General features: G+C 64.4%; 1 protein-coding gene across 4 annotated transcripts in view; it reads left to right on the forward strand.

The window, feature by feature from the left end:
- Nucleotides 1–7,736, forward strand: part of ZNF512B (zinc finger protein 512B) — a 34,087-nt gene extending 26,351 nt beyond the window's left edge. For all 4 annotated transcript variants that reach the window (XM_064521633.1, XM_026092894.2, XM_026092895.2 and 1 more), the window contains 4 exons: nt 3,004–3,105; nt 4,160–4,222; nt 6,607–6,705; nt 7,021–7,736. In XM_064521633.1, the coding sequence (XP_064377703.1) occupies nt 3,004–3,105; nt 4,160–4,222; nt 6,607–6,705; nt 7,021–7,314 (558 nt within the window). In that variant the 3' untranslated portion in view covers nt 7,315–7,736. The remainder of the gene's footprint in view (nt 1–3,003; nt 3,106–4,159; nt 4,223–6,606; nt 6,706–7,020) is intronic.
- The last annotated feature ends 4,595 nt before the right edge of the window (nt 7,737–12,331 follow it).

Below are 12,331 nucleotides of genomic sequence, written 5' to 3' on the forward strand. Positions count from 1 at the left end.
TCCGACCGGCCCCGCGTGCCGCCTCGCACTGCTGTGTTAATGATGGGTTGATTAGTGACAGCTCAGGGTGGGGTGCCTCGTTTAGGGACCTGGCAGGAGAGGAGGGTCCCGTCCCCGCGGGGTTCCTCTGCGCGGAGGTGCTGGCGCAGGCACCGAGGGCCCCGGCTGTGAAGCCCCGGCAGAGCCTGGGTGCTCCGGGGGGGAAGACGGGTGGTTTGCAGCGAGGGGTTGGTGCAGGCTGGTCGTAAAGCAGAAAGGCAAAAGTCATCTTTGGGCTTGGGTTTTAAGCAAACCTCGCTGTGGAAGCAGGATCCGTTCCAGACCAGAAGAGTCTGGCTCGGGGTCGGCCCCACAACAGCGGCCTGCGAGCTGGGCAGGAGCCGGCGAGCGAAGGAGCCCAGCAGAGCCCCGCGGGCTCGTTTCCCCGTGGGCCAGGCTAGGTCTGAGCCGAAGCCTCCGGGTGACACCTCATTTGGGCTCTATCCTTCCTTTTCCGCCACGCTGACAAGAGCTGACTCGGTGGCAGAGCTGCCCAGAACGGTGTGTCAGAGCCGGCCTTCAGGCAGAGCTGCTGGACGTGTGTTGACTTTGCCTTCCAGAGAAAATTAGCTGTGGTTTCCCGGGAGGGGAACGCGGGGCGATCAGAGAGCCGTGTCTTGCGCTAGGAACCTCTCCGGCTTAGCAGGCCTGCTTAAGCTGAAGTTTGTTGGCTCGGGCCGAGGCAGCGTGCATGGTTCTCATTTACTGCGATGTATTTTGGGGAAGGGGAGAGCTGTCTAGGGAGCAAGGGGATTGAAATATGAAAGTTAATTAAATAAAACTGTCAGTCAAGGAAAACAAGCCTTCCCACCCCAACATCCTTCAACTGTTCAGAAGAGATGGGCTGTGGCCAAACCCAGTTGTAGTCGTTTAATGATTTGGCCATGGAGATTTTCACTTACAGGCTGCTTGAGGAAAATGAATGGAAAAAAATAAAATATTCCATGCCTGAGGCTCCTCCCTAAGAGAGACATAAAGATGCCTTTGACATTCCCAGAACCGCAGCGCCCCAGGAAGACAGGGATTTGCATGTTATTGTGCAGTGCCTGCGGGAGGAGAGCGGGGAGGGATTTTTCCCTGGAGTGGGAAGCCAGAGCAGCAGAATCCACGTCTCTGAACATCCCCCCTCGCCTCCTCCCGGGGGACGCGCGGAGGGAGAGGTTGTTGCTGGGGCTGTGTGCGGTTACCATTAATGTTTGTTCATTCATGGGATTGATTGGCTTTTAATTAAGGAGGCCGTTTGTCATCCCAGCTTGAGTATCAATGACAAAGAGGGACTGCTGTGTTCTCCCCCGGAGGTGGCATCGCCTTCCCCGGGCGGCGGAGCGGGCGCTTGCTGGATGCACCATCCCGGTGCTTCAAAGCGCTGGGCCGGCGTCTCCCTCGGCGCGCAGCACGACGGAAGAGCGGCACGCTGGGGCTCGGGGGATTTTTCCACGTCCATCCTCGTAACCGGTCGTGCCGCTGTTTCGCAAGCCCCCGTGCCCCTGCCCCTCGCCAGCAGCGAGGGCTCCCCGGGCTCCCTTTCTCCGCCGCTCGCGGCCCGCTTAGGTCTGCGTGGAAACGAGAGGGCTGTGCTTGAGGCCAGCCCTCCGCTTCGCCAGCCTTCAGGCGCAGTGGGAGCTGCCTTTCCAGGGAGCGGAGGTTTCGGAGCCGTCTGTTCAGGGGAGGCGGGTTACCCCGGCCCAGCTGGACAACGGCAAATTCGCAGCTTATCGGCATGTTCAGGAAAAGTCACAGCTGGGGAAGAAACACAGCCAGCTGCTTCCCCGCGTCGTTGGAAGCGTGAGCTCCGAGTCCTAGGGGCACGTTTTAAAACCCGGCCTGTTTTTGCGCCTCTCTGCAAGCACGGTTCCTCTGTGCCTCCTCCCGGGCGAGCGCAGACGGACGTGCCGGCGGCGATGCAGCCGTGTCCGCCCGCGCTTGGCGTGCGCGGGGCCGCAGGCGGGAAGGCCACGGTGGTGCCCGGGGAGGGAAGCCGCTCCTGGGGCGTCGGGTGCCTCGGCCTGGGCATCGCGAGCTGGTGCAGGTCGCCCGGGCCGTGCTGTGCCGCGGGGAGAGCCTGGGCTTGGGGACCCGAGGAGCATCCTGCGGTCCTAGCAGAGCTCGTTTGGTGAGGCCAGGAGTTGTGCCAGCGTGGTCCTGTGGCTGCGGGGCAGCTCAGGTCGCAGGCCGAGCGTCTCGTCTCCGGTGCAGACCTCGCCGTAGCCGTCCCGCGGGAGCCAGCCCCGCGGCGGCAGCAGAAACCGGGCCCTGCAGGCACGGGCAAGCGAGACGATCGCGCGGCGTGGAGATGCTGCCGGCGTGTTTGCGTGTGCTGAACAGGCAGAAATGGAGTTTGAAGGGCCTGCTATGCTAAGCCTCAAAGTCGCTAATAAAGCAGTAATTAAAAGCACTTGGAAAGAGCAGCCCTGCCAAAAGGAGACAGAGACACAGGAGTCTTTCATTGTTTGCTGGGTTATACCCATTAATCGGTGGAAAGCAGCCACGGAGGCTCTTCAAACTTGGCGGCCGTCCGCTCTGCCCGGCGTGCAGGGTTGCTGGTTCTGCCGGTTATGAAAGCAGCAGCAGGACCGCTCCGACACAATGCGCCAGAAACGCTGGGCCCGGGCCTGGCCCCGCTTCAGCCGACGGGGGAGCACGCCCCGGGACGTGTCTCCTCCGAAGGCGAGAGGTTTCCCAGCGCTGCTCGGAGGTGGCCGTGGCACGGGCGGTTTCTGCCGTGCTCCTCTGCCGCCGTTGTCCTCCAGCCCTGCTGCCTCCTCGCTGGTGGCCCAGCGGCAGGGACGGCCACCGCTGGGCTGCGTGGGGCTCGGGGGGCCGATGATCTCGGGGTGAAGCCTCCCAACTAGTTCTCAGCCCCGATTCGCTTCTCGGGGGGGCAGACCCCGTCTGAGGACCAAGGGCTCTGCCAGGGCTGGGATGGTGCGTGCCACTCTGCTGATCATGTTCTATTGTTCGCAGCTCAATTACACCCGACCAGGACTTCCCAAGCTAAATCCGAGGCTCTTGGAAAGCTGGAAGACCGAGGTGAAGGAGAAGGGTCACATCAACTGTCCCAACAACGTAAGGACCGTTTCTGTTCTTCTCCAGGCTGCACTAGCACGGGGGAGTCTGGGGGGCAGAGACCCACCAAAGGCAGGTTGTCACTCAGCCCCTGGAGGGAGCTGGCAGTGAAGCCGCGGTGGGGTTTGGTCCCTGTCGAGACACCCGTTTCAGCAGCTCTCCCTGCGGATGCTGCGGTGGCCGCTCGCAGCACGTCCCCTCCGCAGGAACTTCCCGCCGCTCCCGAGGGCTCAGAGGGGTCTAGGGCGCAGGGGCACCCTGTCCCCGGGTGGGAGCGGGTGCTCTTGGGCTGATGCTTCAGCTTGGGTTGCCCAGTTCGGGCTCTAGAGCTGCCTTCGGGCAGTTCCCAAGATCAGGACGGAGTAAAGGCTGCACTGTCTGTGCTTAAGAGCCTTTTAAGTACAGTACCTGCCTCTTGCAAAATAAAGCTGAGATTGGCTCCAAGTCTGGCTCTTAAGATACATGGGCAGGCGCAGATCCTTGGGACGTGGTGTGTGTGCTTCATCCTTCTGTAAAAGGCAGCCTTGGCCCGAGCTCGCAGGGAGGTGAGCTCCACCCTCGCGCTGGGCCGCTGATTTATGGTCTGAGACAAAGCCTGGGTAATGGGAGCGCTGTACGGGGCTGTCACCGCAAGGCCCGGGGAGCCGCGCGGGCTAATTAATGTCATACACAGGCACTTTGAAAAGACGTTGCTCAGAAACTGGTCATGCTGCTGCCTGGGTGATTTCTCTTCTCCGTTAAGCGTCTGCTGTGGCTCCAAGAACTCCTGTAGCCCAGCAGGGCCTCCTGACTGCTCACAAATGTACGTTTTCCACGGAGACGTTGAGGGGAGACGTTTTTCAGCCCGTTGCAGAGGGATGTGGCCACATGACTCCCGTTAGCACTGATAGGAAACGTGTGGCCAGAGCCCTCTGCCTCTCGCAGAGCACTAACGTCACGCTGGTCAGCCCGGAGCGGTGGCCTTGCTGGCGCAGCAGGCCCCTGGCCACGGGATGGAGGAAGGCAAGGAGAGGAGGCAGAAATGTGGCAAACCCTCTTTTTTTTTTTCCCACAGTGCTGTGAAGCCATTTACTCCAGCGTCTCCGGGTTGAAAGCTCACCTGGCCAACTGCAACAAGGTAGGTCCCACTTCTTACGGCTTTGGCTCTGAGATGGGGGTGAGTCTTGTCTTTCTCTGCCCAGCTCTTGTTTGGAGAAACAGGCCAAGGGGTAATGGCGCAGGTTAAATGTCACGACCACCTTCCCACGGCCGCCGGACGGTGCCAGGAATGGATGGAAGCAGATCCTCCATGCTGCTCCCAAATCCTGCCCGCGGGACCGCGCTCCGTCCCGTAACCCCTCAGCTCAAGGCAGGGGGAGCGGCCTGTGGGGACGGCTGGCCCCGAGTCATGGCCGTCTGACCTGTCGCACCGTCCCGGTCCATGGCCTGGCCCAGCCGCTCGCCTCCGCGCCGTCTCCCTGGGCAGGGCAGGAGCCACGGCCGCAGGCAGCCGGAGGCCGCGAGGCCTGGGCCTTGCAGGTGTCAGGGAGGGGGTCTAGCTCGCTCCCGAGCCCGAGAGGAGAGGTCTCGCCTCTGCAAACGTCCTCCCCCGGGGGCCGAGACCTTCGGCACAGCCAGGGCCTCGGGCACAGGGAGGCTGAGCAGCGCCGGCTCCCCGGCACCGCGCTGCCCCAGCCGGGTGAGGCTGCCGCTCCGGCTGCCGCCCGTGGTCAGCGGTGCCTCGAACAGCTCGGAGCCAAGGAGGAGAGCTTGGAAGCGGAACCTTTCCCAAGGGAGGTGGGAACTGGGGGCCTTTCTCCGTGCATCTGGGCACCAAGCCCCGCCGCCCCTCTGGAGTCCGCACGGGGAGGCAGCTCTGAGCGCGATGGTGCCTCGCGTCCCCGGGATGCAAGAGGCAAACGGTCTCTCTGGGGACCTGGGTGCCCACGGCATGAGCGCTGCTCCTCTCGCTCGACAGAGCGGTGGACGAGCCCCGGCGGCCTGCAGCCCCCGCAGGAGGAGGCATCGGGCGCTCAGCCTAGGTCCCTCAAACCGGAGCCGAGTAAGAGCTAGCAAAGCTTTATACCCTGAAACGTTTCCAGCTGCAGCTTCCATTGAATGCAGCTTCCCGGAGGCAGCTCCAGTTCGTACCCCGTGATTATTAAAAACACGGGCCCCCGCGCTCCACCAGCGCTAGCCGGGACAGCAACCCCCAGTGAGCTCATTTAGAAAATCGGCTGCAGAGATCCAGCAGAAGAGCCTGCAGGGTTTATGCAGGATAAAAGCGCAAACATGGGAGACTGCGGCAGTTCCTTTGCTGGTGTGCGGGACCAGGCAGCCCACGAGCAAACGGCCTGGGGGGAAACGGAGCCGCCGAGGCTGGCGCAGGCCCGCGTTAGCACCTCCGTGCAGGCACCGGCACGCCCGGCGCGTCCGGGGGGAGCCCGGCTGGCTCCTCCGCCAGTGTCCTTGTCACCGCTCCGGCACCCGTGTGCAGGAAGCAGCCAGGCGTTTGCACAAGCGTTTTCCTTAAGCGCCCGACCGCCTTGCCCCGGGGCTGTCCTTCCTGCGGGCGCAGCCAGGGCAGGGACGCGGCCCCCAGCTGCCTCCCGCTGCCACACGGCCCCTGGGGCTGCGGGGCCCTGCCGGGGCCCTGCCCGCGCCCCCCGCACACCGTGCAGGGAGTTTGCTGTGGTCACCGGGAGTTTTGCCAGTATAGCAAAGTGGGTACGTGTGTAGGCAGCTGTGGCAAAACCAGAGTAACTCACGCAGCCCCTCCGGAGCTGGCTTCAGTGATCTTTTCTGTAAAATCCTACAGAATTGGTTGAAATACATCCAGCGTTAACAAGGGTGAAAGCTGCTCCCAGGCCCTGCCCCATCCTCGGAGGGGATTCGTGAGCCAAGATGACTTTTGCACGAGTATTTATGAAGGCGGCTTGCAGCAGGCCCGGGCCTGCCCGCGCCCTGCCTGTCTTAGAAACAAAAGACCCGTCTAACTCCAGATTTATGGTGTGGACCCGGTTCTGGAGGGATTCCCACAGAGCACAGATATCGCCTGGGGGGCCCATCCGTAAGCCCCTAGTCGATAGGGAGCACGTTATCCCCCCTGTGCCGTGAACTGCGGCCGCGCGGGGAGATCAGTCCTTCTCGCAAGGGCTCCGGTGACAGAAACCCAGCAATTGCTGCGTCTCTTTGGCAGCCTAGAAGGAAAATTGGGTGAGTCTGTTGGACATGAATCAGTTGAGCGTTCAGTCCTGGCAGATCCGCTGTCGGCGAGGAAGCGGGGCGTTCGGCCGCGTCGGCCCCCCGGGCGCCCGTGGGCACGTGCTGGCCATCGCAGCAGGGACCCGCCGCGGTGGTGGCCTCCTGGCCGGGGACCGAGGGCCAGCAGAGACCTGGGGTACTGGAAGTGAGCGTTCATTCTCCCAGGCTTCGCGTGGTCCGGGGCCGGGGAGGGGAGGGCGTGCGGCCCCTTGGGGCGCGCGGCTCCGCGCCGGGCTGCAGCGGGATGCTCTCTCGCAGGGGGACCACTCGGTGGGCAAGTACCGCTGCCTCCTGTGCCAGAAGGAGTTCAGCTCCGAGAGCGGCGTCAAGTACCACATCATCAAGGCTCACGCGGAGGTAAGCGAGGCGTTGGGCTGGCCCGGGCGGTTCCCTGCTGAAAGGAGCCCGTTCGCCGCCCGCCGCGACGGGCTCTCGACGTGGCGCGGACCCGGCGCGTCTCGTCGTGCCGGGGGTCCCCGCTGGCCCTCTTCGCGTCAGGCCCCCCCGGGCTGGCCGTGGCTGCTCGGCCCCCGCCGGAGAGGCCTCGCTCCCCGTGGGGCGATGGCAGCGGGGCGCGGGCCGGGCGTGCTGCCGGCCGCGGGAGGAGGGCAGGAGCGGCGGTGCCGTCCGAGGACGGTGGCTAACCGGCCGCCCCGTCTCCCCCGGCCACAGAACTGGTTCCGCACCTCCGCCGAGGCCAGCCGGAAAAAGAAGAGCAGGGAACAGCTTTCTTGCAGCAAGGAGGAGAAAAAGAAAAGCACAAGTGGGAAGAAAAGGGGGAGGAAGCCCAAGGAGAGGCCTCCGGAAGCGTCCCTGAAGGGCAGAGAGAGCGCGGCAGCAAAGACTAATCACAAGAAGACGCCGGAGCCCTGGGAGGGCTCCCGCGGCAGCCCCGGCGGGGAGGAGCGCGTCCCCCGGCCCCCCGGCCCCCGCAAGGCCGGGGCCAGCAAGACGCCCGAGAAATGAGCAGCTCAGAGACTCGTCTCCGAGGATTCGTTTACAGCCCAGGGTAACAGGGTGGGGGTCGCTCCCGGTTTTCTGTCCCCCCTTCTCCCTCCCACCCTCCACTCACCCCCTTTTTACAAAAAAAAAAGAAAAAAAAAAGAAAAAAAATACCAGTTAACCACTTTAAGCAAAGTCATGGACCTTGTTTCACACTGGAAAAGACACAGGATCGAGCAAGCTGGACCGCTCGCTGCCCTCGCCGCCCGTGTACATACCCCCGCGCTCCCGCGGACCGTCCGTCCGTCCGTCCGTCCTGCCCCGGCCCGGCACCCCGCGGCCCCCCCCGCCCCTTCCCCGCGACTCCCCTCCGCTCTCGCGCGCGGGACTGGTGACGCTTGAGCGATGGAGAAGTGCAATAGCAGCGGCGGGCAGGGCTGCTCGGCGGCGGGCCGTGCCGTGCCGTGCCGGGGCGGGGGAGACCTTTCCAAAGATGTTTGAGCCGTGCGAACGGCCGGGCCGCGCTGGGGCCGTCCTCGGCAGCGCTCCGCTCCGCTGGCTTGGCGGGGGACGCCGTGGCAGTGCCGGCACCGGCGGGGCTGGGCAGCGGGGCCGGGGAGCAGGGCTGGATGCGGCCCTGCCCGGCGCGGGGGGCGAGAGGGGCGGCCGGGAGAGGTGCTGAGCGCACGCGGCCCCGCCGGAGGCCGGTGGGGAAGGGCAGTTGCCGTGGGTCAGATTTGCTGGTTTAGCCGGAGGTCGTGGAAATGCTTTTAGCACCTTGGAGCGTCCCTGGGAGCCGGAGGGGGAAAACCTGGGGGACGCGGGAGAGTTGCGCCCTGCGGGCTCTTTGCAAACGCGGACGCGAAGCACCGCGCGGAGCTGCCGCCGGTGCCGTCGAGCCGCCGCGGAGCCGGGTGAGCGGCGCAGGAGACGCCTCCGAGCCGAGCGGGCAGGCAGGGCCGAGCCTGCGGCCAGCTGCCCGAACGGGGATCTCGGCTTCCCGATCCTGCCCCGCTCTCGGAGGCGAGGATCGTGCAGCCTGCGGGAGAGCGGACGGATGCGGGAGCGTTTTCGGTGGAAGCGGCTCATGCACCGGGTCAGCGCGGCAGCCCCAGGCCGAGAGCATCCCTGCCCTGCGCGCCCAGCTCCTTTGCCGGGCCGCGGGGAGGTCTCGGCCGGCGACAAGTGACAATCACGGCTCCTGCTTTCCGGCGAGTCGCGGCCGGTGCCGGCTGGACAGGACGTGCCGCAGCTCCCAGGGACGGGGCTGCTGCCCCGAAATGCCGCCGAGCCCCGACCGTCTCCTGTGCCGAGGGGCCGGGCATCGAGGGTCTCTGGCAGGTGCATTTTCCCCTGCTTATTTTCTGTTCCCGGGCTGCTTCTCTGCCTTTTCCCGCGCTCACAGCACCGCGACACCTCGTTCTGGCCTGGAGGAAACCGTCCCCAGACCAAGACGTGTCCGTCTCTAGACGACAACCAGGCTACCTCTCTCCTTGGGAGCGGGCACGTCTCGCTGCAGCCCCACGGCGCTTGCAGCCGTTTCCTCTCGGTGACGGAACAAAATCCTCGGCTCTGCTTTCCATCCGTTCCTGCCCCGCTCCGTGCTTGGGAATGCGACGTTTGCCGGGGAGGGGAAGTTCGGCTTTTCCTTTAGGCAATTAATATCGGCCCTGCCGAGGCTCGGCGGTGTTTCTGCACCCCGGGACCGTCTGGCGACGATGCACGTCCGTCTCTGCCGAGGCGTCACCGCTGCCGGGCAGGACGGGGCGGGGGGGCTCCTCCGGGGAGCCTCTGCCTTCGCCCCGCGCTTGCAGACCGCCGGTAGCTGCGTCGGGCTGTAAAGCACTTAGCGAGGCTGCTTCGTTAGTCGCCGCGGCTCATCCCGCTTGCTCCCGCGCTTCGGCCGAGCCGTATTTCAGTCGCGTCACCGGTACAAATCCTCCCTCCTCGGGGAACCGGCCTCCCGGGGTGTTTTATCCTCCGCAGAAGGGGAAGAGCAGCGGGGGGGAGCGATGCCGCGGGGGCTGCGGGGCCCGGGAGCGCCAGGGCCGCGGCTCCGACCTGGGCACCGAGGTCTCGGTGTCGGTGCTTTCCGTGGCCTGTCCGGGATGGTTTTTCCCCCCAAACGGCCCTGGCCTGGAAAATTGAAAAGAGAAATGGAAATCTTTGCAGGCTCTTTTCCTTGCAGGGTGGTTTTTCCCCACTGGGCGTTAGTCAAAGGGGAGAGCGTTCTCCCGCTGCTTCCTTCTCCGTAAAGAGGGAGAAGTCCTGCAAAAAGCATTAAGGATCGTGAGAATATAGGGACATGTTTCTTCTTGAGTGTTGTCACGTAGCCGGAGGGGCGGCGAGGAGGCCCCGAGCTGGTGGCAGCTGGCTGCCCGGCGTGGGCCGCTCGGAGCCTCCCGCGCCGCCGCCTCCGGGTCCCGGAGAGCCCAGCCGACACCGGCGCCGGCCTGGAGCTGGGCCGAGAGCGGGGGGCCGGCAGCCGAGCTTTCCTCGGGAGAGCGGAGCGGGGTTATCCGTGTCCCCCCTGCAGAGCAGCCCCCGGGCACGGAGCGGGCGAGCGGCCGGGCGCCTCGGCGGGGCTCGGGGCTCTGCCACCGCCACGGCTGCTCCCAGGCCGTCTCCGTCCCTCCACGCAGCCTTCCCGGGACGTCGCGGGAGTCCTCTGCTCTGGATCTGACCCCAGACAGAGGCAAGGTCAGGCACGAGCTCCTAATTTTTAGTTTTTTTGCCCATTAACTCTGCCAGGAGCAAGAGTCTCCGAAGCCGTGGGAGCACCCGCTTCCCGCGTCCCCAGGCCTGGGAGAGCAGTGCGGTCGGTGTCCGTGCAGAGGCAGCAAGGCCGTTTCCATTTGCTTGGGGGGTCCCAGCACGCAAACCCCCGCGGCAGGGCAGGGCGTTGCAAGAAGTGGCATGTTTCTCCATGCAGGAAAGCCGACGGTCTCTGCCTTGCGTTTCCATTTTGCAGCAATCTCCCTCCGGCTCCCACGTCCTTTCTGCGCCCACGGGCACGCGGGGAGACGGGAGCCTGGGCCAGACGTGCCGCTGGCCGGCGAGGCCCCCCCTTATCCGTGTCGCCCCGGGGCCGGGCGAGCCATGCCGGGGGGGGCAGGCGAGCCTGGCCGCATCCTTGACACCTTTATTTTCGCACTTCTCCGGGGAAAGCTCCGTCCCCGCTCGCTGCCCATCTCCAAAGCAATAATAGGAACGTCACCGGCTCCGTGGCATGGGGGCCGGGCCCCGGCGGGCAGCGCGGCACCGGTGGGCATCGCTCGGGCACATCGGTTTCTCCTTGTTTTGGTTGCTCTGCGTGCAAGGCCGCGGGGGGGGGCGGGCAGGAAAGTGGTGCTCGGGGGCAGCTTGCTGCAGTTCCCGCGGTGACGGACCCTCCCGGGTCAACGCCAAAAGGGGCCCCGGGAGCCCCCGCCCAGGCGGCTCGCGCACATCCCCATCGGGACCGTTTCGTTCTTTTCTTTCTCTCCTCGGTGCCGCCCATTCCACAGCATATCCGAATGTTTCTCGTCAATGCCAGTTATTAGTGCATAAGTGTATTTTGGGGAAAAAAACAAAATGGAAAAAAAAAAAAGAATTTTCAATTTATCACTTGTAACCATATATATAAATATATAAATATATATATTAAAAAGTGTTTATTTGCAAAAAATAAAATTGTTTTAACAGTAAACTATCTTATAATAAACTCCCAATTTGTGACGATCTGTTCTTTTGTTAATCATTGACAAATCCTCAGTTTGAGAGTACTGTAATAAACAGCTATTAATAACAGCGCCACTGAACACCTAGAAGGGATAACTCTATGTACTGTATGTATTAAAAACGCTGTATCAAATAAATGTTTATTGATTTTTTATTACTATTATTATTAGTGTTATTTTGCAGTTTGGTGTGAGAGTTTGTTGGAAGCGAGGGGGGCACGGCCAGGCGGGTGCGAGCCACCGCTTTGCCCCCGTGGTTCCCGCTCGGTTCGAGCCCGGATGAGTTTTCCATCCCTCGATGAGTGCGATGCTGCGCTCCACGGCGCGAGCGCACGGGAAACGGCCCCATGGAGAGGCCCCGCCGTCGGATGGGCTCTTCCTGCGCCACCTCCAGCCGCGCGGGGAGGACGTTTCCCGGGAAATGTCCTGGCTGCGCCTCTCCCCGCAGATCCGCCTGGAGTCTCTCCTTGGCCTGTCGTGCGGGGATGCTCCCATGGGCAGCTCGGACCCCCAAGGGAAGTCCCTGGACCCGGGGGGCAGCTCAGACCCCCAGGAGCAGCTCAGACCCCCAGGGGAAGTCCCTGGACCCGGGGGGCAGCTCAGACCCCCAGGGACAGTCCCTGGACCTTGCTGCCCCGGCCCCCAAGGCAGGGGCATTCGCGCAGGCCCGCAGCCTGGCAGCACCAGCAGACGTCGGGATGGGGTGGAAAAGGCCCAGATCCCAACCGCCACCTCCACGGAGGAGCTTCACGCCGGTGCTTGGAGGGGAGACACATCCAGCTGCGCCATTTCCAGCGATCCGGGGAGGGAGATCCATTCGTTTCCGTCCTTCCCTCGGTGACAGCCCGCCGTGGCAGGGGATGGCTCTGGGGATGGCCCCGGCCTTGTGCCACTGGATGGAGCTCGTGCTATGGCGAAGCTCTCCCGGCTCCGGCAGGCCCGGGAGGTGCCTCCAGGCAGGGCACCGTCTCCAAAAACGGGGGCGAGGAGCCGAGCAGGGAGGGCTGGGGGGGAACGGGCCTCCTGGGGCTCCCGGGACGGCGGCGGTGGGAAACGGCAGCGCTCCTGCACCGGCTCTCGGCACGGCAGGGAAATCCCGGTGCTGGGAAGCCCCGACTGCGCCCAGGGCCGCGCCGGGCGCCCGGCTGCCCTCGTGGCTGGCCCTCGCTCCGGCTCCACGGCAAAACCCCCCCAAGGCTGCCACGACCCTCCCGTTCTCCCGTCTGCAGCAGCCCCACAGCCGGGGCGGCAGGCGGAGCGGGGCCTCGCCTCGGTGGCCCCCGCACGGGACGCCCCTTCGCCCCCGCTTCCTCACACCACCC

This window comes from Dromaius novaehollandiae, chromosome 16, assembly GCF_036370855.1.
Source record: "Dromaius novaehollandiae isolate bDroNov1 chromosome 16, bDroNov1.hap1, whole genome shotgun sequence".
In the NCBI taxonomy this organism is placed as follows: Eukaryota; Metazoa; Chordata; class Aves; order Casuariiformes; family Dromaiidae; genus Dromaius; species Dromaius novaehollandiae.